General features: G+C 33.3%; 1 protein-coding gene across 1 annotated transcript; it reads right to left on the reverse strand.

The window, feature by feature from the left end:
- Positions 1-10,988, reverse strand: LOC111056689. Its single transcript, XM_022344077.2, has 3 exons — positions 10,804-10,988; positions 7,267-7,384; positions 1-415 (listed from the first exon to the last, which is right to left on the reverse strand). Exons 2-3 carry the CDS (start codon positions 7,382-7,384, stop codon positions 225-227), a joined length of 309 nt encoding a protein of 102 aa, XP_022199769.1. The 5' UTR covers positions 10,804-10,988; the 3' UTR covers positions 1-224.
- Between the last annotated feature and the right edge of the window lie 12,192 nt (positions 10,989-23,180).

Consider the following 23,180-nt stretch of genomic DNA (forward strand, 5'->3'; position numbering starts at 1 on the left):
TTTTTTACTGTTTTTTTTTTTTTTTGAAAAAGTATTCGAAAATTTAATTGAATAAGCTCATCTGTAGTGCTATAAAGCCGGAGTTAAATATTACCAGAAGCCTATGTGTTAAAGAACACCTCTAGCAGATTTATAACAAAAAAAAAAATCGCAAAGTTTGTTGATATTCCAGCTGTGAATTTTGTGATTATAAATGCCGTCTCTCATGCGCTCTGAAAAGACACCTAAGCACACACACAATTAAATCGTTTGTCTATAACGAACTCATTTGGTGAATTGCAATGTCCATGCTTCTCGATGATGGGTTGAGAAGTAGCACTGTCCAACACGGTTCCAATGCACAACAGAATTGATATCAGTCCGCTCCTCCTTACTGATGTTAGTCGTGATGCCCCACCAAAAGCGATAGATGTATCTGAAAAGATTAATACAGTTGTTAAGAGAGTTGAATTATGGCAATACAGATACAACTTGGCCAATGAAACGGCATGGTTTTTAAATTGTACCAATGAAACGGCACATTTTATTAGTCCAGTCAACGAAGGGTTGTAGAGGGAAAAGTATGGAAGACAATGTTTCTGTTTACAGTAGTAAGGAGATAAACATATTAAATCCTCACCCCTAGCCCCTGTGCTAAGGGGGTGGGAGTGATTCAAAGAACCATTTTTGGTTTATCGCATATATCTCGTAAACTGTGTCTTAGGCTGGCCACTAATGACAGGACATGCATGATAAACCTGTGGGTACACACACATGTCGTAATACATTGTTGTATCATCAAAGAAAAATGTGTTTAGGTTAGGATTTGGTATTTTCTACTTTTTGTTGTTTATTTTTTCTTCACTATTCTACTATTCACCACACTACTATTTGAGGTTGAATTATTTTTGAATTTGTAATTTTCAGTGATATTTATTCGTCGTTTATCCTATGTAAGAAACTGCTATCCAACAGCTGGTTTTTGTTCAAAGCCACTCGTTGATGACAAAAAGCATGCTTGATAAACATCTGTAAGTGCATGATAAACATATGTACCATTAGTGGCCAGCCTTAGGCTCGGTGCTTAGTTGCCACGCTAGCAAGTCTGAAGATTTCAAATTCAACACAAAAGCTGGTGCAATAGTCGTAGGGGAACGCATAAAATTGTGAAATTATACATCGAATTAAAGAGAATTTAATGCTTTATAAGCTCATATCAGCATAGATTTTTCAATCGATTTTCATAAATTTATAAGAGCAGAAATAGAAAAGAAATGGAGGCAAACGTGATTTTTTTCAAATGGTTCACCTTCAAGAGTGGAAATCTCGGAAACTTTAAAAGATATGAAAAAAATTGTTACATGTAGAAAATTTTGTAATCTTCAATTATGTATAGAGTGGTCATGTCTGTAACATGACTTTGACAGTTTGACTGACTTTTCACATTTCTTGAGATATATGCGAGAAACCAAAAAATTGTACCTTTGAAACACCCCCACCCCCTTAGAACAGGAGGTAGGGGTGGAGACTAGGGATGGGTATCGATACATGTGCTCTATGGTCTATACAACATCTCTAGCGCGATGCATCAACATATCTACCGCGTCTCTGTGGCCACGACCGTTGGAATTCAAATCTGCACCACTTCCTGTTTGATTGACAAAGGGAGCCCAGCTCTCTAAAATTTTCGTTTATAATGTAAGTTTCTTTAGTTTTTGTAAGTTTTCAAGTGTTTTTAATCTATCTGTGTCATGTGTATCCTGTTTCAATTTATATTATATATATATTATAATGTTACTTTTTAAAAAGATAAATAATTTGAATTTAGCGCTGAACAAAACATCGATACTGTATAATTAAATAGAGAAATATCGATAGTCGAAAGTTCATTCATCGATGTATTGTTGATAATTAAAAATAATGTTTGTAGGTTAGATGCCAACACAACAAAGTTATTAAATATAAAGTTTACAATTTTGAAATAAAAAATAATAAAACACTTTAAAAGATAAAATAATTGATAATTTTATTAAATAAATCAAAAGAATTGTACCAATTACATTAACACAAATTTTACATAATGTTATCATTTACAGAATTTCAATAAAACAGTAAACAAAAAGCCAAATATAAATTTAAATCAAATAAATAGCATTATTATTAAATTTGAACAGTAAATAAATAACAAAAAGAATTATTCTAATATTTGGATGGAAGTAGAGTGGTATAAAATGTTATGGCAGTTAAAAACTGGAGGGAAAGAAGCGAAGTCTTGTTCTGTTTGGTATTTTTCGTGATGGTAGACGTACAACCAATGTCTTTGTTATGTGTAAGAAGATTTAGCTAGTGCAGTTTTATTATTAAAGGTTTATCTTGAATTAAAATGTAAAGTGATATAATAGAAAAGAGAGAATGTGGTATTAAGGTGGAGATGAAATGTAGTTTTGAAATGGTTAAATGTTATTAGAGTAGGAATCAAACTTGACACACTTTGTGGGCTAATATTATTCTTTTTATTATGAATTGACAGAAAAAATGCATAAAATGTATTTAAATCATAAGATTCTATTATTAATTGTATGTTTTCTAAAAAGGGTGACCCACCCTTTATCATTCTAGAACAAATCTCCTCCAAAACTGGCACTAATCCAACCACAAAAAATTACAAAATCCCACAGACTCCAAAGCTCTGTACCACCTACTTCCCTGGAATTGAAAACCTCAAACCTGTCCTTAAAGATCTGTTCCATGTCGTCTCCTCCAATCCCTCTACCAAACACCTTTTCCAGCAACCACCCACCCTCATTTATAAGCAACCTCCCAACCTCAAGAAAATACTAAGTGAAAACAAATAACTCACCTCTTATGAAATTCCAACTCCACCTGGTACCCTACCTTGCAAACGCCCCCGCTGTAAAACCTGTCCTATCACCAACTACACCCACCAAATCCATCAATCCAGTAATTGCATCTCCAAAAATTGCATCTACCTCCTTTACTGCAACTTCTGTCCTGCCTTCTACATAGGTGAAACCACCACTGCCTTAAACCTCCGGATCAACAATCACATTTTTCCTTTAAAAATTATACTTCCATACCCATCCCTATCCCATCCCTTCCATACCCATGGCTCTAAGCACAACAAGAACTTTGACCAATGCTTCAAAGTCAAAGTACTTGCCACCCTCCCTCCCACAGCCCCTTCCATAGATGTCAAGACCAAAGAATTGGCTTTTATTTGGGTGCTTGGAGCTGCTTCCAGTCCTGGTCTCAACAGACAGCAATAATACCATAGCTACAAACTGTTTAATTAAACTGTAATAAATTTCATCACATCATAATAAATTTCACAGCTATCAAATATATTAAATGTTCAATAAAAATGAAAAATAAATTTCATTCAAGTTCAATTCTGCAATTCCTTTCTCCAATTTTAGTCTAATTCTTTTTTGATTTCTAATTCTAAATTTCTAAATCTCCTCTTTACTATCAATTCATAACCCACTCAAATATTAAATATCCCGTTTGTAACCGCCCCCTAAATACCCCATAATGTCCCCTGAATCTGTACCCTTTTTCTCTCCATCCGTCTGCACCGCGTAATCTGTGGTCTCTGCTGCTACAATTGACTCTCCGTGCATACTCTGTGGTCACACGACCGTTGGATTTCGTCACACAACCGTTTCTGCAGTCTACTCGGTTGAAGAAGGGAACTCAGTTCCCGAAAATTTCCCCCATTTCTAATGTAAGTTTTTAAGTGTTTTCAATCTATTTATGTTTTATGTCTCCTGTTTTAATCCATATTACAAACTTCAAAGTGTCATATATATATATATATTTTTTTCTCTCCATCCGTCTGCACCGCGTAATCTGTGGTCTCTGCTGCTACAATTGACTCTCCGTGCATACTCTGTGGTCACACGACCGTTTTATATATATATATATATATATATATAAATATACAGTATATAAAGTATATATATTACATTTATATATATACAGGATGATTCATAATTATGGTAAAATATTTTAATACGTGATAGTAGAGGTAAAAATAAGAAAAAAGTTCATATAAACATATATCCATAAACGCTTCATTAGCGAGCTACAAAGGGTGAAAGATTTCGCCCGGAATTCAGTTCCTCTGGTGAAATACACCGATGCTGAATTGTTTGGGGACTACTTTTTGAAAAACTTATGCTGGATTCATATGGAAAAATATCTGAAAAATTGAATAAAACTAGTCTGGAAGCTATAGTGTGAGTAGTTTTTGAGAAAAAAGTTGAAATATGCACAAAATTTAAGTAGAAAAACACAGACTTCTACGTTTGGTGCCCAATAACTTTCTTTAATGACCAGTAAACAAATATTTTTTCGCAATAAAAATTGTAGAGAATTTAATTCTGAAAAGAATTATGTAAGCTGTGTAAACTAAATTCAAATAAAAGTTGAATAAAATGTATTCTTATGTAGTACATTACACCATAAAAATTTGCTGTTTTATGAGGAGAGAACTAATAACTCATAGGTTGTAGCTAGGTCATATCACGTATTAAAATATTTTACCATAATTATGAATCACCCTATATATATATATAAATTTCAGAAAAGTGGAATCATAACCTCATTTCTGACTTTTAAATTATTATCTAAATTTGGGAGAGAAATAGTACAAGGAGTATACCTAGTTTTTCTCTCCCAATCAGTGCTTCTAGTAATAATTAGAATAATCAAATTATATATATATATATATATATATATAAATATAAATAAACAGGATACACACGACACGGATAGGTTAAAAACACTTAAAAACTTACATTTAAACGAGAATTTTCGGGGGCTGGGCCCCATTTGTCAATCAACCAGGAAGTGAAGTCCTGGTTGATTGACCAGGACTTCAACCAAGTGACTTCACTTCCTGGTTGATTGACAAAGAGGGCCCAGCCCCCGAAAATTCTCGTTTAAATGTAAGTTTTTAAGTGTTTTTAATCTATCCGTGTCGTGTGTATCCTGTTTATATTTATATTAGGCTATAAAACTTTAAGGTGTTTTCTGTTAAGTAAATAAGTTAAGTATATATATATATAGGCTATATAGCACATAACAGAAAACACTTAAAAGTTTGTAATATAAATTAAAACAGGAGACACAAGACATAAATAGATTGAAAACACTTAAAAACTTACATTATAAACGGAAATTTTCGGGAACTGAGTCCCCTTTCTCAACCGAGCAGAGAGTGGTACAGTTTGAAATCCAACGGTTACGACCACAGAGCACGGAGAGTCAATTGTAGCAGTAGAAACCACAGATTACGCGGTACAGACGGATGGAGAGAAAGGGGGTACAGATTGAGAAGATATTTTGGGGGTATTTAGGGGGCGGTTACAAACGTGAGATTTGAGTGGGTTATGAATAAGGAAAGGTGTAGCTAATGAATTGATAGATCAGAGGAGATTTAAAATTAGAAATCAATAAAGAATTAGACTAAACTTAGAAAAAGGAATTATAGAATTGAATTGAAATTTCATTATTATTGAAAATTTAATATATATTTGATAGCTATGAAATTTATTTCAATTTAATTGAATAGATGGTACTATGCTGTCTGTTGAGACCAGGACTGGAAGCAGCTCCAAGCACTCAAATAAAAGCCTACTGTACATTATATCATATACAGTCTACTGTACATTATATCATTTTCACTTCATTAATACTAATAAAAATCTATCCATACATCGTTCTGACATGTCTTTTTCATTCAAAATTATTTTATCATTCTTATCATCCATTAAAAAAGTAATATGGTTAGTTCAACTTTATTCTCTTTACAAAATTTGGACAAAAGAAGAATACCGCCTTAATTTCTTTTATACTTGACAAATATTCAAATCTATAAAACAATATTTTAGAATATTGGATTTTCTTTTTATATTATATTTAATAATCTCTTTAATAAGCATTTAATTCTATTTAATAAGCATCTCCGTTGCTAAACGTCAAGTCTAATTACCTACAACTACAAACAATTTATAAACTTCCAGTTTAGCTACTGCCAATCAATAACATTCCTTTATTGTTAACTACTTTTCTGAAGCTCTGCCCCTTTCTCTGATGTAAAACATCCTACATAAAAAAGGAAATTGATTTCACTATATGAGTTACTCTTAAGGATATAATAGTTTTCGTATCATCCGTGAAATGTACGGCGATACGTCGATGTTTAAAAACATCAATGTTGTTTCGATGTTTTTCACTTATCGATATAAGGATAAAAAAAACATCGATGTTTTGTCTTCCAATACCCATCCCTAGTGGAGACTTTTGATAATTTTACTTCCTTGCTGCTTTAAACAGAACTGCGAGTTCAAAAATTGTCTACCAAAATTTTCCTTCAATAAACATTTTTGAGAAGTTATTGCCTGGACTATTACTGGATTCTTTCAAATCTAGAAGTGCGCAATATTTCTCAAGTTTTCAATTTATTGTGATACATTTAATCTATTACATCAACCTTCAAAATTTGCAAATCATTATTCCTGGATCGAAAATCAAGAGGCGAAGCAGTGTCTTTTCATCTTCACCTTCTAATACTTTGGACAACAAACATTTTATCAACATGTTTGGAGAGAAATAGTAGCTCAGCATAGTTTTTCCTCCATGGTCATAATTATATTATGATTATAGTGTTTTGTACAATAAATGAATAAATTATGAATAAGTTAATACTGTAATTTGAAAATCCTGGAAGCCACAGAACCTAAACTCAGTCACTAGTGAGCAGCTGGAATTTGATAGCGGTAAAATTTATTACTGCCATGTAAAAAAAAAAAAAAAACAGCCGTTTTGCATTTCTAAACAGCTGTTAATAAATTGCGTGATAAACAGCTTATATTGTGCTGGTACGCCGAAGATGAAAGTGGATGTATTAGGCGCCCGGCCATTCACATAGCGATCTGCGATGCTAAAGCTATCTATACTCTGTCCAAGCAGGCATGAGCTCTGAAGGATTAGGCCGACCCTCCTAATACTCACACACAATTGCAGTCTCCTTTTGTGTGTGTGAGTAAAGGGACGGGCTGCCTACCTGTATACTACATAGTATATCAATGGCGCAGGTAGGACGGGCGTATGTACCTGCGCGTGGGGGAGCGAGGGTCAGCTTAATCTTTCAGGGTTTATGGCAAATTGGACAGACTATATATCCGTATATCGCTAAGACATACCAATAAAATTGCAGATCGCTCTGTGTGGCCGGGACATTAGAAATAATTGAAAGCTTACCATCGGCTTCTGGATAGAATTCGTCCGCGATGGGTCTCAGTTTGTTAAATTCTCTACCATCTCTATGCGTAGGCGTATACTTCTGTACATCGTCGTTCCCTTGCTTCACTAACGCCATCTGAAATATCACATTAATGCCTCTGTGAATAGCAATAGGTATCCATATTGAATAGAAATATTCATCAAATAGTATTATCACAGCCAAAAATCACAAAATTTGGTAGAAATAAAGATTTTGTCTGAACAATGGCTCCAACAATAAATAGCAAACAAAGATAGTGCAGAAACAGCAATAAATATGTGAATACATAACATTACTTTTATCTATACCTATTAGAATTTGAGGAAAGACAATTTTAGGCTCAGTCTAAAACTGTTGTCCTCTCCTTGTTAATGGATAAATAATAAATTTGTAATAGAATAGGATAGAAATGAATATAAATTTTTATTAGCCGATAAATACTTGAAATAGGACAGTGGGCCATGTCACATATATGGATAATACGAATACCGGAATACGGTACATCTCAATATAACAAATACAGATTACAACACATATTTGAACATTAACCAATATAACATAGCAATTCTAGTAGTACAGTATATAAATACTGTGTATCAGTCAGCTTGGAAGAAACTATTTACAATATCACAAGGGAAATCAAAGAACTCTCAAACACTGTACAGTGGGTTCTCTAGAAGCATCCGCGTTTCACATATTTATTGTTGATTTACACTTCAAAATATGCAACTCATTTTTTTATTTTCATCAGAAGGAGCATAACATACAAACTGAACAATGTCATAATCTGTTGAGATTTGAAAAGAGGACAATGCACATAGTCTCAACCAGTCTTTACTCTCAGTACTTTTCTCTGGAGCAATAGAATTTTTCCCACATTAGCTTCCCCACCCCAGAGAATAAGCCCGTAGCCTACATAATTACACTCAGGAAAAACCCAAAGTATGAAATTTCCAAATAGCCTACTGATGGGGAACACGATTTTTTAGTCGTCTTAACAAAAACACCATCCTGGTGAGTCGTTCACACACCCAATCAATGTGACTTGTCCAACTTAGCTTGATATCTAGCATTATACCAAGGAGTTCAACGGTTTTAATTTCATTCGTCACATTTATTAATGTGAAATACAGTAAATAATCGGATAGAAACATTGAGGTTGATTCACATCTGTTAGTGAAGAGTTCAAATTCAGAATTTTTCAGCTCATAAACTAATAAGACTACTGAGCAGCATTCGTACAGTTGGGATATTTACTCGGATTTAAATAATTGGCTTGCAATCCAAGCACTAGTTTTTATTCATCTCACCTAAAATAGAGTTAACATTAGTTAAGTTGCCTATTTAAGACGAAGAAGGAAGAACACCTGAAACTACAAAAACAGAACCTTGAATCCACTATACGAATGTAAACCAAAAATGTTGAATAGGTTTGACTTTTCAATTCAACTTGGAGATATAATGTAAGCTACAAATGTAAAATGAGCTAAAAACCGTTCCCGGTCAAAGTAGAATGAATAAAAAAACTACCTAAATGAAAAGGATATTGAAGATGAATAAAACTTTAAAATTAATCAATTTATAATTTCGGATAAACCATTTTTCACTCTGTATAGACTTTTGAGATTCAAGGAAACTTGACTAATGTACCAGCTTCATGTACGACTGTATTATGTGTACCTTGAATTATTTTGCAATAGCCTAGAGTTGATTAAATTCTTGAAGAGTAACAATATTATGCATTTTTTAAAGGCGTATAACTTAAATTTTGAATTTAGACCAACACTCTAAAACTTTTTTGGATAAAAAATTAATTGTTTTTTTTCTATGATAATATACTATGCAATTCTTCTTCTGTATAAGCGTGCGCTTTATAACAAATAAAATTAATTTATTATCTATTTGAATATTTATAATTATTTTCGTCATACCAGTATGTAATCAGTAAATTTCCAAGCTATAATGTTCTTATTTGCATAAATCGAATTATTCTATCATTAGTTATTATTAATCGAATAATTAAAATGGATTTTAATAGTAATCAGTGATATTCAAGTCAATAACGTGTATTATTATGAGTATATAAGAATGCCAAAAGAACTATGCTGACTTTTTTTTAATATACAGGTAAAAATGACATGTACTCTATTTAAACCTAATGTACTATATCGTACCCGTACTGGCAAAACTCACCAAGTCAAAAGGTTTTGAGTTATAAGCAGAAAAAGGATTTTCGGAGAGTACTAACCATGATACAAAGAGCAATTGCCTTTATGTTTCAACACTTACTACATGTAATGATCAAATTTCTCAATCACATTATTGCTCGATATTCATTTATAATTAATTACTCAAAAAATTACTATTTCAATAAAAAATGTAATTCAAAATCAGAATGTCACACTTGCCTGACTATCAAACAGCAATAATATTCCTCACCATTTACTAAATAATGGCATTACTGTACATTAATAATTTATGTTTGTGGATTCGTGAGCACTGGGTTCATGAGGTTCAAAAACTCATTAAAGATGGTTAGGGAATTTTGCTAGGCCATAATTTTATTCCTTGAAAACTATAAGACTTTGGTGAATTTTACCAGACAAGAAAAATGTGTCTATAGTGAGGTCCACGTTATAATGACAGTATTTTATCAACTTTGGTTTTGCTATCCTTGTCTATCATTCGACAAAACCGGTGGTACTATCCTTTCCTAGGTCCACAACGATGCCAATTCTGTTTTTGACAGTGTAGAAATGCAGAGAATCGGCATCACCATTCTTCTATCTTTAACCACTGTCATTACGTATAACGTGGACCTCACTATAGCAACTTAGTGAGATCTAATAAAATGGAAAAAGATAAATAATAGGTAATGAAAGATATGACGTTGGTGAGTTCTTCCTACTCAAAGAACTACATTTTTCAAGCCTATTGAAATACATAGGCCTAACTGAGAATGAGCAATTTTGTAGTTAGTGAGTTTTGATAGAATAAGGACGATATTTTGTAGGACTATTCTGAAAGGTTGAAATCCTAGTAATAGCACACGGAATGGTTGAATGATTGGCATGCCTTATTGCCGACTGAGTAGGGCAAGAGATTTGTTTCCTACTGTGGCTCTAACAAATTTTAACAAGCTGTCTAAGCTTTTAACAGCCTTCAGGCATTCAGAGTGTGAGTGTTGGATTAAAGAAACCCCTTTCTATGGGTTACAAGAGTTCCAGTCACAGTCACAATGCCATCTTGAAAACTCAAGTTTATGGCTCACCTTAATTTTTTTGACACATTTATCGATTCTATTGAAAGTGTTGAAAATAAAAAAATGAAGTAAGAAAATAAGTATCAAAATAATACTACATTAATACACTTGTAAAGATCAATGAGAACAAATCAGCATGCTGCATTCAAGATGCTGTTGGCGTGTATCTGTTTAAAATACATGAACTCGTATTAGCTACAATAATTCCATAAATTGTCAAAAAGAATGCACAATGAAGAAAATTTGGACTCACCAGTAACTGCTTTTTTAGAAGATTTAGGCGAAATCGAACTGAGTGAAAATGCGTCAAAAAGTATCACCTCTAATATTTCTAGTCCTAGAACCCAAGCCAAGCCAAGCTATGACTATGAAGCCAAGCCAAGCCAAAAAGCAAGCGGAAGGAAGGAAGGCGAAATAAAATGAAACGCAAAAACGTGAACAACCGGAAGGCGTAACTGCCACTGCCACCTTCATTGTCGACAGCCTGGAATCTTATTTCAGCTTATATCAGAGCACTTAATCTCGACACAACAGAGGTTGAAAAGTTAATTTTCCGTTTTGAGTTTTGACTATCTACAAAGTTTTTGATAGCACACCCACATACAGAGCTATAGTTACGTCCAAGCGAAAATGGCAACATTCAATAATTAGTAACAATGATGTTACTATCCTTGTCTATCATTCGACATAAGAAATAGCAGAATTTGATCGAAACAAAAAGACAAAGAGCTCTACATAACTTCACACTGCTAGAATATAAAAAAATTGAGATCGAAAGTTTGTATGCTTATATGAATCATACTTGAGGAAAATGTATCAACTTATATAGTGAGATCCAATGGCAGTGGATAAAGATAGAAGAATAGCGATGCCGATTCTCTGCATTAATTAATTATATTTCTACACTGTCAAAAACATAATTGGCATTATTGTGGACCTAGAAAAGGATAGTACCACCGGCTTTGTCAAATGATAGACAAGGATAGCAAAACTAAAGTTGATCAAATACTGACATTATAACGTGGACCTCACTATAGTGAGGTCCGTGTTATAATGGCAGTATCTGATTAACATTTGTGTTGCAATACTCTTCTATCATTTGGCAAAGCAGATAACATTATCCTTTTCTACCTTTGCAACATTGCCAAATCGTTTTTCAACAATGTAGAAGTATAATTAACAAAATATTGGATCTCAATTATGAATATTTATTATTAAATCATCAAAAATATACTTTCTTCACGAATAAATGATAATTTATTATTTTTAACAAGAATGAGCAATTAATATTTTATCAGATATACCAATATCAGTTATATTCTATAGAATAGTGGCAAGTGGCAAGGAAGAATCGGCAAGACTGTTCTCTGATCTTTCTTAACTGTCATCACAATATGGACTCCTCTATAGTTATATAATCAAATTTAAAATAGATTGTATAAACCATATTTATTCGTGAATAACACTGAATAAACTTGACAAGCGACCAAAAAATGTGAAAATGTGCAACATTGCACATACCATTTTATACCCTCAAAACTTTGTTGGTCGTGCGTGCTTTCCTAGTTTATTGTTGCAATAAGTTGCCTTTTTCTTCTTTTAATAGTTTTTAAAATGTTGTTAATTAGTTTTAGGTTTTATTTGTGATAAAACTTTATTCATTTCTATCCGTCAATTGGTTTCAATTGGTAACTTGTCAAGTAATTATGGAGAAGTTAAGTGCAAAAAAGTTAAGGGAGCCAGTTTAGGTAAACAGTGAAAAAATTCTTCTGATTAATATAATAGAAAAACATTTCAGTATTATTAGAAGTAAGAAACCAGAGTATTTTATCGATTGAACCTATTTATTGAATTTTTCCCTGATGTACAATTTACTTATGATTTTTTTTTCAATTTCTCATAATCGGAAATGTTGTTTTTCAGATAAATTGAATATAATTTTATTGCCATTCAACTGATCATAGCGTTACAGACATCATATTCCAATTCAAATTAGTCCAGTCAACGAAAGATTATAGAGGGAAAAGTATGGAACACAATTTCTGATCCCGCAGCTCTTTCAAGGATAGTAAGGGGGTGAACATATCAAAAGTCCTCACTCCTAACTCCTTTGATAAGGGAGTGGGGGTGGTTCCAAAGTACCATAATTTGTTTTTTTTTTGTATCTCGAACAATATGCATCTCTCAGAAATTTTTGTCGAATACAAAATTAAAGCTCACAAACTAGCCTACAAGTTTCATCTGTAACATTTTTCAATATCTCTCATAGTTTTGTAGGTATGAGCTCTCGAAAGTGTCACATTTTGAAGAAATAAGGCCAAAAAGATGAAAAATCTCAGCTGGAAGAGTATTTCTTCAAAATGTGACACTTTCAAGAGCTCATACCTACAAAACTATGAGAGATATTGAAAAATGTTACAGATGAAACTTGTAGACTAATTTGTGAGCTTCAATTTTGTATTTGATAAAAATTTCTGACAGACGCATATTGTTCGAGTTATACACAAAAAAACAAAATATGGTACTTTCGAACCACCCCCAAGCCCTTATCAAAGGATTTAGGAGTGAGGACTTTTGATATGTTCACCCCCTTACTATCCTTCAAAGAACTGCGGGATCAGAAATTGTGTTCCAAACTTCTCCCTCTATATAATTCTTTGAGCATTCATTGCCTGGACTAAATTCAACACACAACAAATTCAATATCAAACACACATACATCTATAAATAGATATAGAGTGAAGTCACTTAATAATGGGTTGAAAAATTAACCTGTCTAAATTTACATAATTAGGTTATAATAAGGTAACATTAAAATAGGAACATCTAAATATTAAATCCATATCTAATAAAAATCACAAGTCAATTCAATCAAAAAGTGGATAAATATTTTATTTGATCTTACAAGAGATTCGTAAGACTCTTTGCTAATAATAATTATTTATTTAGCATATGGCTTCCAAGACATCAATCAGTATTCATTTCCATCTCCACTTCTTCATGATCATAATATGGGAATGATCCCTTGTTTCAAAGTATAAAAATAAACATAAATGCTAATAATAATAATTCAATATGTAATAATTGTCAAGAAGGAGAATGTCTTAAATTAATATGAATGTCACAATGTTCAAAATGCTACTCTTGATGATACAGTTACACTTTCATACACATACATATTTTATACAGTTTAGAGCACAAAACTTTTCAATTCTAAAATATCATCAAGTGAATGAAAAGGATTTTTTAGTAGCCAGCTATAGGGTACACTCTTCATTTGAATAGACCAGCTGAAGCTTCCATCCATTCCTGAGGCAATTTGTTGAATAATTCTAAGCCAACGTTTTCATAGCTGTTCTGCGACTTTGATAGCCTACAAAAAGGTGTATTAGTAGTTCTATTATTTCTTGTACTTGTATTGTAGGGATGTATATCTTTCCTCTAGCTTGTGTTCATTCAAGCTTTCCTCTGTGTACAACAGAACAGACTAAATGTACAGATTTATTACAGTTTGAATTTTATATTTAACAAACAATGACCTGCAGTGAGCCAGCCTATCAGAATATGAAATGATTCTGATGGCCTTCTTTTTAAGCAGCAAGATATCCTGGACATGTGCACTGTTACCCCACAGCAAAAAGTCCATAGGATAAAGTGCTCTGGAAAAAGGCAAAACAGGCTGACCTTACATACAACTCTGGAACATAGCTTATCAAATTTCTTAATAAATATATGACTCTGGACAATTTTGTGATAACGTATTTAAGCTTAATATGTGCCTCTCATGTAATTTACTGTCTGTCATGACACCCAGAAACTTTACACTACCCAAACTACTCTCTGCAGGTACATTTCTCAGAGTGAATACATTTTGTTGGGTTTTACTCTCATTAAGTAAAAACCCATTTGCTGGGAACCAAATCGAAGCAGAGTCAGGGTGTTTCATACTATTCCTCTTCAATTTTATGCGAATATTATTCATTATCAGTTGTATTATGTATCTTTTCTCTATTGATAACTTTCTTCAAAGATTTTTCGTTCTTCTGCTGGCTTTTTCTTCTCTTTTTCAGTTTTTACTGGATCCCATTTCGCTCTATCTCCACCATGAACTACTGGATTCCATCTCTCTCTTCACTTGGACTCGATTTTCCACCAGTGGATTCCATCTCTCTCTGTCTCCACTTGGACTCGATCTTCCACTACTGGATTCCTTCTCGCTCTACCTCCACTTGGACCCGATTCTTCCCCTACTGGATACCTACTCGCTCTATCTCCACTTGGACCAGATCTCCCACTACCAGTTCTTCCTCAATCTTCATCTTATTCACCATTAGGATTATTCATCACCGGAACTCCACACATCTACATCTTATTGTGTTTAGTGAATTTTTTGAACTTATGCTTCAAATAGTGAAGGGAGCCGAACTGTCAAGGCATACTGAATGCACTCGAATCAAGAGACTTTTTCATTTTGGTTAAGTTTTATCAGTTTCATCCCCATTTTCCCCGTCATGTGTCGTTCTGAGGTCGGTTCACGATTGGTCTGCTGCTTCCATGATGCCTCTCACTGACATGTCAGCTCGCTCGCCCTCAAGTAGGTATGATTATTTCAATACTAGTAATAATGACGCAGGTATGTTTCTAGCAAATAAGCTCCACTCTTTCAAAAAACTTTTCAAGGCTGCTCACCTTAACATACAATCCCTCAGTTGCCACATTGATGAACTCAGAGCAATCTTCCGTTTTCAGGACTTCAATATAATCGGAATTTCCGAATCATTTTTGAAGTCTAGTATTTCATCAAATTTTGTTGCATTGCCTGGATATAATCTTTTCCGGAATGATAGATTAAATAAAGCTTGTGGGGGTGTAGCAATTTATGTGAAAGATGGTATCAAAACAAAAGTTTTAATTACATCTAAACAAGCCTATTGTTCCAGACCAGAGTTTATGCTACTTGAATTATCCTTATCTAGTACTGATAAATTACTCGTTGGTATCTGTTATCGCCCACCAAAAATAGGTCATTTCACAGATTTTGAAAGTGCCTTGCTTTCTCTTATGCCTTGTTATAACCATATACTAGTTATGGGGTATATGAACACCGACTTGAACATGACAAATCATAACTTTGACTACTTTCAACTGACTACAATTTTCCAATGCCTAAACATGACTATTTTACCTCTCGATCCAACTCATCATACTAATGAATCAGACACACTCATTGACCTTCTCATTGTTAGTGCTCCCAATGAGGTTGTTCAAGCAGGCCAAATCTCAGTCTCAGCTATTTCTAGACATGATTTGATCTACTGTGTACTTTCCCATAAGATACCCAAGCCAGAACAGGAAATTATCACTTATAGAGACTTCAAAAACTTTGATGAAGCCACCTTCCTGACTGATGTGGCTCAGACTCCATGGCATCAAATTGAAGCATTACCCTCAGTTGATGACATGGTCAAGACTTTCGAGAATTGGACTTTGACTTTGTATGACAAATATGCACCTTATGTGACAAGGAGGATTAATAGAAAACGATGAGTACCGTGGATGACTGAAGACATACTTAAGATGATGGGACGTAGGGACAAAGCACACAGAAAATTTAAAAAGACATTTGACTTGGACAGTTTGATAGAGTATAGGAGCCTTAGAAATAGGGTTAAACAGGAATTATGGAACTCAAAGATTAGGTACTTGAATTCGTTTATGACAAACAATAGACAAGACTCTAAATCACTTTGGCAGGGAATAAAAGAATTCGGGCTTGGCAAACAGAAATCGAATCCACAAATTGACTTACCATTGAATAATTTAAATGACCATTTCATTTCACACTCTAACCAACACAACAAAGTTCTCATTGCTAATCATATCGATGATCTTGAAGAGCAGGTTACAAACTCAGATTTACCAATCACTGATCAATTCCATTTCCATCCAATCTCAGAAGAAGACACCTTCAGAGCAATTCAACGTACCGTATTCATAGTAATGCAACGGGTGTAGACAAAATTCCTATTAAATTTATCAAGAAGATGTTATTTGCTGTTTTACCAACCATTACATACATTTTCAACAAGTCACTTGAAGAAGGCATTTTCCCTGAAAACTGGAAGTTTGCTCTGGTTTGCACTCTAAATAAAGTACCATCACCCAATAAAGTTGAGGATTTTAGACCAATCAGTATTTTACCTGCATTGTCCAAAGTGCTAGAAAGACTCATTCATGCTCAAGTTGTAAAATTTCTGGACAACAATAGTAAGCTTCATAACTTTCAATCAGGCTTTACAGAATTCCATTCAACTGAGCCAGCTCTGCTTCGTGTCACTGATGATATAAGGTTAGCTATGGACCAAAGAAAATGCACCATCCTCACCCTATTTGATTTTTCTAAAGCATTCGATACTGTTGATCATACAGTCCTTCTGAATAAGTTGGCTATTCTTGGTTTCAGTCACAACTCGTTAGTTTGGTTTAAATCCCATCTATTAGGTAGGAAACAATAATGTGTTTCTGTCAGTGACAAAAAGTCAACTTGGAAAAACGTTATGCATGGAGTACCACAAGGTTCAATTTTAGGCCCTCTCCTCTTCACTTTGTATGCTAATGACCTTTCTTCCATTATCAAATTCTCCAGTTTCCATACTTATGCAGACGACCTTCAAATCTATTTAAGCTGTCCCATAACAAAAATTAATGAAACAGTTGGAATAATGAATCAGGATATCAATTCGATAGTGGAATGGACAAAGAAAAATGGCCTTAAGCTTAATCCCATCAAAACACAACCCATTATAATTGGATATTCACGTCTTATAAACAATATTGACCTTGAATCGATTCACAAAATTAGTGTAGACGGTAATGACATTCCTTACTGTAGCTCAGTTGAAAATTTAGGCATTATTATGAATAATACTCTTGACTGGTCAGAACAAGTGAACAAAACTTGTAAAAAGGTATTCTCAGCCATGCATGCATTGAAGAAAATGCACGATATCCTCCCTAGAAACATTAAATTATTATTGGTTCAATCTCTCATCTTCCCACATTCAATGTATTGTAATTCTGTTCTTAATGATATGCAAGTCACTCTGAATGATAAACTACAGCATTGCCAAAATTATTGTCTACGTTTCGTCTACTCTCTCCAACGCCATGATCATATCACCCCAGCCCACATTGCTAGTTCAACATTAAAGCTTCCCGATCAGAGGCTTTTTCGAATAGTCGAGCTTGTTAGAGATATCTTGAAATACGGTAATCCGAACTATTTTAAAGATGATTTCAAATTTGTCTCTGAAGGTAGGAGGATAGATGCTTCACATACTAGAACCAGAGAAAGTACTTTGAGGATACCCAATCATCGAGCTACTATTTTCACAAAATCCTTCTTAGTCAGTGCCTGTCATGCATGGAATACACTTCCTGTTTTTATCAGGTCTATCGAGAGCCGAGTGAGCTTCATCCTGACTTTAAAAAAACATATTTTGGAACAAATGACTGAAACTGTCTGGCCCTAGAACGATCACATGACAACCATCCCTCACCCATTCCACCAATATAAACCTTTTAACCATGTTATAGAACGAATTATATATATATATATATATATATATATATATATATATATATATATATATTTTATAAACTCATGTTATTTCAATCATCCACTGCATACTGCTGTATATTACTGAAAGTTGATAACCCTGATCTACTTTCAACCTACTTCATTTTATTAATCAATTATTTGATCTTATCTACCTATATAATTATTTTACTTAATCAATTTCCTGTTTTTTTTCTCTTTAATATTCATATTGATTAAAACTTTTACAATATTTCCATTTATAAATAAATCCTTAGTTTAAATAACGAAATTAACGTTTTGGTAGAGAGTTAGTGGGGAGGATATTTTTAATATTCTTTCCGAAGAATGGACATTGATATGTCCAAAGCTCCGCCAATTTATGTAGATGCATAACAATATGATTATTATCTATAGTTATTATATTACAAATTGCTTTTTCATATCATATACAGTTCAATAATTATTTTCTTAGTCTATATTATGTAAATTCATCTATAATTTTGCTGTATTGTAAGCTATTGTATATAAGTGTATAAGCCAGTATATATTGTAATCTACATAAATAAAGTACTCAATCAATCAATCAATCAATCTCTTACACCCTCTCTCTCTCTCTCTCTCTCTCTCTCTCTCTCTCTCTCTCTCTCTCTCTCTCTCTCTCGCTCTCTATGTTATGCTCTATTTCATTTATAGATAGTCATGCCCAATTACATTTAGTCATGCCCAATCACATTTAGTCACGGTCTATTTGATGATTTATAGCAGAGAGAGAGATGCGAGAGAGTGAGAGAGAGGCATTCTACTGTCAGATTTAAGTGAAACGAACTTCTCCCAGATTTAACTGAAACATCTTTGTCTAACTGTCACATTTAAGTGAAATGAACATCTTACTGTCAGATTCAACTGAAACATGTACTTGACAACGTTGTCAAGCACATGCAGAATTGTGGGTTGTACACACAGCAAACATTATATTTTTAATGTTTCCTCAATCATAACTAATGCATAGAATGAACTAGTATATCCAAATACACACACATTAGTTTTGAATTAGACATATATCAGTGGGGGGAAACTCTCTACAGAGTGATCTATGATCTTTTACATTTTTTATCTGCATGTCATATAAGCATTTCCAGAGATCATTAGAATTATTATCAATAGCTAATGATTCATCATTATTTGAACAACCATAATGCAAATGTCCAGTTTCTAGTATATTGAGTAATTCAAGAATTTCAGATAAAATTGAAAAGTGGAGATTTTCTGTTTTTGTTAATGCAAGATTGCTTACCTCATCACCTGTTGAAAATTTAATATTCTTTGCAATTAGATCAAATTCATTGAATGAAATTGACATCAAGAGACAAGATAGTTTCTTGAACTTTGAAAAGCTATAACAATCAACCATATTTTTCAGTTGAGTGTATGTACAGGTAAAACGTGATAAGAAACTATTTGAATGAACTTGTTTCTGCACACTATACTTCACACTTCTATAAATAGAATTGAGCTTCAACACATGTGAGATCTTTAAAGCTCAACTAACAAAGCGTTACTGAAGGATTAAACCCAGACATTGCAGGTACAATGGAAATGAAAACAATCAAGTATACACTAGAAATTTATTTACACAATTCACTACAATTGTTCAACACTTTCTCTTCAATTTTTATTAGTTTACTCACAGACAGTTTATGGGGTCGGTAATAGCAGAGATAATCATGTATATTGTTCAAATTCACTGTGTTTAAGAAAATGTCTTTTAGTTGTTTCACCAGATGATGATTTTCATGAGTTGAATGTTTAATTGCAATTTCACAAGCATCATACCAATCAAGACACTGTTCTAACCTCATTTCCAATTCACTATCAGCTTGCATCCACTTGCACGGGTCCATGATGAGTGAATGAAGAAACTATACATATGTTGGTACTAATATAGAGAAATTAAATGACTTCTGTCCATTTCCACCAATACAACATACGCGAGCGCTATGATATCTCAGTGCTTGCATACAATAAACACATTGAATTTCTTGTCTATTATAGAAAAGCCATATCTTGCAAAGTTTTTCTTTTCTGTATTTGAATAGAATTCACATTTTTTCATGCTAAGCATTCTATTGTTTTCGCACATGAAATTTGGAGACAAGTCCATATTTTTCATTATCAACGAATTATAATGATGCGCAGCGTAGAGGGCACATCGACCAGTTGGATTTTGATGGTGAATTTCATAGACATTATAACACCATGAACTAGTGAAGTAGTTACAATTTGGTTTCTCAATTTCATCCGGTAAACAACATATGTTTTTGTGTAACCTTCTAAGAAACTTTGCTTTCTCTGTACCTTTTGTGTGGATTTTATCATATCCTTCAAGATAAGATATCAATAATTCATCTGTATAAATAAAATGACCATCTTCCCAGTAGGGATGGGTATCGAAAGACAAAACATCAATGTTTTGAACATCGATGTTTTTTTCATCCCAACATCAATAAGTGAAAAACATCAAACAGTAAACATTGATGTTTTTGAACATTGATGTTTTTAAATATCGTTTATCGCCCTACGTTTTCATGGATGATACTATTAGTCCAGTCAATATAGACATAAAAAAGGGGTGTGCTTGCAATTTATATTGTAGTTCTGATTCTCTAATATACTATTTGGGTAATATAAATCTTCATGCAAGATTTCCTTGTGCTAGATACAAGACCCAAAAACCTCGTATTTTCGGCTCATTTTCCAGTTTTCAGCTATTTTTGCCAAATCTCTCCCAGATTATATAATTCTGAAAAAAATGAGATCACTCGGAACTCTCTATCACCAATGAGTACTTTGTTATAATTTTTCAAAAATGAGTAAAATTTGAAGAAAAATCAATTTTGATGAATTTTAGTTTTTAATCAACAATATCTTCCGATTGTTACAATTTAGATGTATATTTCAAAATCCCTCTAGGCGTATTTTTGTGTTATACAATCTGAGATCAGGTAGAGCGCTCTATGTCATATAGATTTCCATGTTCACCTGACAACAATGCTCCTTGTATTATGGAAAACACCTAATTTTCAGCTTCAACCATCATCACCATCTACTTTGTCCTCATATTGATATTTCGCACAATGACATAAGTTCATGGTTAAGAATCACTTGTTAGATGCACTTAATTTCAGTATTTCCTAGTAGAGGCACGCTCAAGGACACCTCAAGGATCAAAATTTCAAACACTTATAATTTACTTTTGACACAATGCTCAGATTTCATCATACTACACTTCATTCTTCTCGGCTGGCCAAGGCAGTTCAAAATCATGCATCAACAGTCAAATTCGGTCAAAAAATAGAAAATTTATTGTTGAGTGTAGGTACTTATTCATATTCAATACATAAGAAATGGCCAATTTCTATATTCAAAGCTATGTATCTCGGTAACTCCTTATTATAAAAATTATTACATGATCTTGAAATGTATAATAGAATTTCCTATTTTATCTGCTGTAAACAATTCATGAAAAAATATGTTCATAAAGTGAGATTTGATTCCTTAAATTCCATATCTATTCTAATATCTGTGGAGAATTTCAAATTAGGAGATTGATGTGAACAGTCAATTAAAATCAGGGGTGTTTTAGTACAAAATGTGTTGAAATCAATCTATGGTTATAGTATACCGGCGCAAAATACAAAAACATATGGTACATCAATTGTTGTTTACCAATGAGGTTTTCATAAGGAAAATAGTCAGAGTTCAAGTAGACCTTTGCATTCTGAAGATTACAACTATCAAATTCCGAGATTGATTTATTAATTTTATTCTTACGATTTATCTGAAATGCTAAAACAACATACTTTGGTGTGTCGAGATGGGATGCAGTTTTTACTGCCCAAGAATGAACAGTGCTATTTTGTAAATTTGGTAATTCTGAAATCTCCCAATGACGAAAGCTCAGCTTCAGCGGTGTATCAGCATCGAGCAATCTCAAAAATTTCAACCTCACATGATCTTCTAAAGTAATATAGGGAATCCTCCATTGAAGCTTCATTATTTTTACATTAACGTTTGTTACTTCTGTAGACTCGATGCAATTGAGATCTGTTGGTGATCTTAATAATACAAGTTCTTGTTTCAAGTTTAAAATTATTCTTTGAAAGTCTTCAAAAAATGGTAAAACTAATTTAAGAGGTACACAGAATGTAAACTTATTATCTTTTAGTGTATATCCTGCTCTGTCAAACCCAGCCAAGTGATATGTGTTTTTATCAAACATATTTTTCACTAGTATAGCTTTGATTGTTGATGTTAGTCCAATTAGTCTTGATTTAGAAATTTGTTGCCCAGCCAATTCATATCGAATTTCATCAGAGAGATTTCCAATGAGGTGACTGGATAATATATACTTAGCTTCTATTGGATCAACCCCAGCCTTCACAGCTGGTTTTGTACACTTCACCTCCCCCTCAATAAATATAAATGATTTGCATGGAAGGCTGTACTGATCCATAGAAGCCACATGGATGCGAGCTTCATCTGAGGGTTTAATTTCTTGTCCCGAATATACTGTATGAGTATGGAACTGAAATTTAGTAATATCATTATAGAACTCGAGTTGAGATTCAACATCGAGAATTTCACTAATTACTGCGCCGTACATGACGCCAATCTACTATAAATCCCAACTTTTCCAATATTCTCGCGCTTTTCGCTGATATAGCACGTAGCTTTTTAGGTGTTGACTCTATCACGTTCGAGTCTCTAATGAGCTTCTGTGAGCAAATGCTAGTGCGAGGTTTGAAAACGAGGAATCCCATTTCAAGTTCTTTGTTTTTCACGAATGTGAAGTCTAATTGTAATTATATCTCCTCGGAAATCAATAAACGATCCTTCTTGATCGGTTACCTTTACATTAATGCTTTGAATTCTATGTGTGTTTAAAGGCATATAGATTATCGGATTAGGAGTTTCATTTATCAAATACCCGCTAGGTACTCTAGGTGAGAACTCGTATATAATATGTTTCT

Source organism: Nilaparvata lugens, chromosome X (assembly GCF_014356525.2).
Source record: "Nilaparvata lugens isolate BPH chromosome X, ASM1435652v1, whole genome shotgun sequence".
NCBI classification, from domain to species: domain Eukaryota; kingdom Metazoa; phylum Arthropoda; class Insecta; order Hemiptera; family Delphacidae; genus Nilaparvata; species Nilaparvata lugens.

Excerpts from the sequence above, each read along its gene's own strand:
- LOC111056689 (XM_022344077.2), bottom strand. The coding sequence starts at position 7,384 with ATGGCGTTAGTGAAGCAAGGGAACGACGATGTACAGAAGTATACGCCT. Across the intron at positions 416-7,266 it reads ATTCTATCCAGAAGCCGATG|ATACATCTATCGCTTTTGGT; the intron begins GTAAGCTTTCAA and ends TAATCTTTTCAG.